The sequence below is a fragment of the Lolium rigidum genome, chromosome 2, assembly GCF_022539505.1.
Source record: "Lolium rigidum isolate FL_2022 chromosome 2, APGP_CSIRO_Lrig_0.1, whole genome shotgun sequence".
NCBI classification, from domain to species: domain Eukaryota; kingdom Viridiplantae; phylum Streptophyta; class Magnoliopsida; order Poales; family Poaceae; genus Lolium; species Lolium rigidum.
The window spans coordinates 25,264,952-25,266,969 of NC_061509.1; the positions used below are offsets into that span (position 1 = coordinate 25,264,952).

Consider the following 2,018-nt stretch of genomic DNA (forward strand, 5'->3'; position numbering starts at 1 on the left):
CCCGTTACAATCTTCAACTCCTATGCTGTTTATTTTTAACCTTGAAATAAGAAATCCGTTCACTTGACAACCTTGCTCTGTTCTCGGGTGGTTTTGTGCTACTGAGATGACACATTGCTGGACAACCTATCTACGTCAGCAAACTGGTAAGTTGTCCAGCCATGCGACATCAGAGTCAACACGAAACATGACCAGGGTTTCAAAGTGAACAGATTTCATATACTAGGGTTAGAATGAACAGTTCGAGAGTTAAAGGTTGAACTTCAGAATAAGTTAAAGGTTTACATATAGACGCTTCTTCATAGAACAAGCAGTCGGCTTAACAAGGTAATTACAAAGTGCTACATGACGACTAACATTCGGAAGGTAATAAAACTCCAACCAGTTCCACAACAGATTACAGCGGATAAGACTTACATACCAAGGTAACCCTGGACTAGTTCCAAGGTAACATAGAAACCTCGGACTAGTTCCACAACAGGGGAAGCTTTCTGTCAGACAATTATTGAGCTAGACTCTTGCCTCCGATCATCGGGAGCGACAGAATCCACATTTGAAGAGGTTTTCAGGCTTGATCCTTTCTTCCTGCAATGAGGAACCATGGAACACCAATAATTGCCGCACCAACAGTTACGTTTGCAACCTTATTCAAGATTTTGGCATACTTGGTCAACTTATCCAAATCACGGCTATCAACAAAGCAAACAGGGGAGTGATCGTCACGATTTGTACGACTTGAAACTTGTAAATAAATAAAGAAAGAGTGACTCGTGGATGTACCTCGTTTTCTTCTGCAAGTCAGTGAACTTTTGCCGTAACAAGAGGTGGCCTTCCGAGGCTGCAGCTTGCGTCTCCTTTATTGTCTTCTGCATAGTGGCTATCATTTCCTGTGCTTCTTTCTCCTAGAAAGAGGAAATGTCGATTTAGTTCGAATGAACTGCATCCTTTCCTGGTGACAATTTTTGATGTAAAAGAGATGATGGTAGCGTTTAGGATTTCTTTACTAATTGATTCCGTAAAACTAAGTTCACATATGGCCCCCCACCCAAAAAAAATTACTCTTTTTAAGAAGAAAAAATCCAATGTGCCCAAACAGATCTACAGTCCAAACAAAAGGAGGTTGTAGCCCACCCTGCGTGGCGAGGTTTCGCCGACAGCAGATCTATTGTGTAGAAAGTATAATCGGGCGCTAAACTAAAAGAAAAACGTTCAGGACATGATAACAATTGATAGGACAGTGAACTGAAGAGGGGGCGTTGAAGGGACGAACCTGACACCGGGTGCCCATGAGCCGGCCGCCGGCCGCCGGCGATAGCTCGCGTACGGGCCCCATACGGGGGCCCGCTGCCTGCCGGAGCAGGCTTGCCGGAAATCCTCTCGACAGAGAGCGCAGCGCCATGAAGATGCTGGAGCGGCCGGCGGCACAGTCTAGGGTTTGCGCTGGGTCTTCCGCGACCTTTTTTTCTGCGTGAGTGATATGTCTTTCCGCTTCCTCCTACACGCCGCCCGTTGCGGTGCGGAAGCCTCATAAGCCTACGTTTGGTAAATGGGCCGGGCCTGTTAGTGTCTTATTTCTTCTATCTGGTCGTTTCCTTTTTCCCAACAGCTTTGTTCGTTCGTACGTACGTATGTAGCATGTACCGAGCTGGGCTGCTCCAGCCGGTTTTCTTTGGCTGCATTTTTTCCTTGGGAAATTATAAAAGGAGGGGCCGCACACACGATTTAGCTATGCGTGCGACGGTGGTTTGGTAGCAAGGGAGCTCCATTTTTTTTTTGCGGGGGAAAAGTATTTTCATTAATTTATCACAGAGTTACAATCATTTTGCATCGCTTGAGAAATTAGTACAATTATACAGGAACATCTACCTGATTTTTTTTTACAATTATCAGGTTATCTAGGAACAACTACAAGATTAATTACGGGAGTACAATTATCAGGTTACCTAGGAACAATTAAGTTGGCAGGTAGATAATTGTACTAATTAATCAGGTAGATGTTCCTGGATAACACAAATACT

General features: G+C 44.4%; 1 protein-coding gene across 1 annotated transcript; it reads right to left on the minus strand.

Annotated features, from left to right (window-relative positions):
• Positions 1 to 245: 245 nt before the first annotated feature.
• LOC124686107 lies at positions 246 to 1,393 on the minus strand. Its single transcript, XM_047220109.1, has 3 exons — positions 1,271 to 1,393; positions 781 to 902; positions 246 to 689 (listed from the first exon to the last, which is right to left on the minus strand). The coding sequence occupies exons 1-3, from the start codon at positions 1,331 to 1,333 to the stop codon at positions 566 to 568; spliced, it is 309 nt and encodes a 102-aa protein (XP_047076065.1). The 5' UTR covers positions 1,334 to 1,393; the 3' UTR covers positions 246 to 565.
• Positions 1,394 to 2,018: the final 625 nt, after the last annotated feature.

Coding starts and splice junctions, on each gene's coding strand:
- LOC124686107 (XM_047220109.1), bottom strand. CDS start 1,333: ATGGGGCCCGTACGCGAGCTATCGCCGGCGGCCGGCGGCCGGCTCATG. Junction 903..1,270: donor TCATGGGCACCCGGTGTCAG/GTTCGTCCCTTC, acceptor TCCTCTTTCTAG/GAGAAAGAAGCACAGGAAAT. Junction 690..780: donor GACTTGCAGAAGAAAACGAG/GTACATCCACGA, acceptor CTTTGTTGATAG/CCGTGATTTGGATAAGTTGA.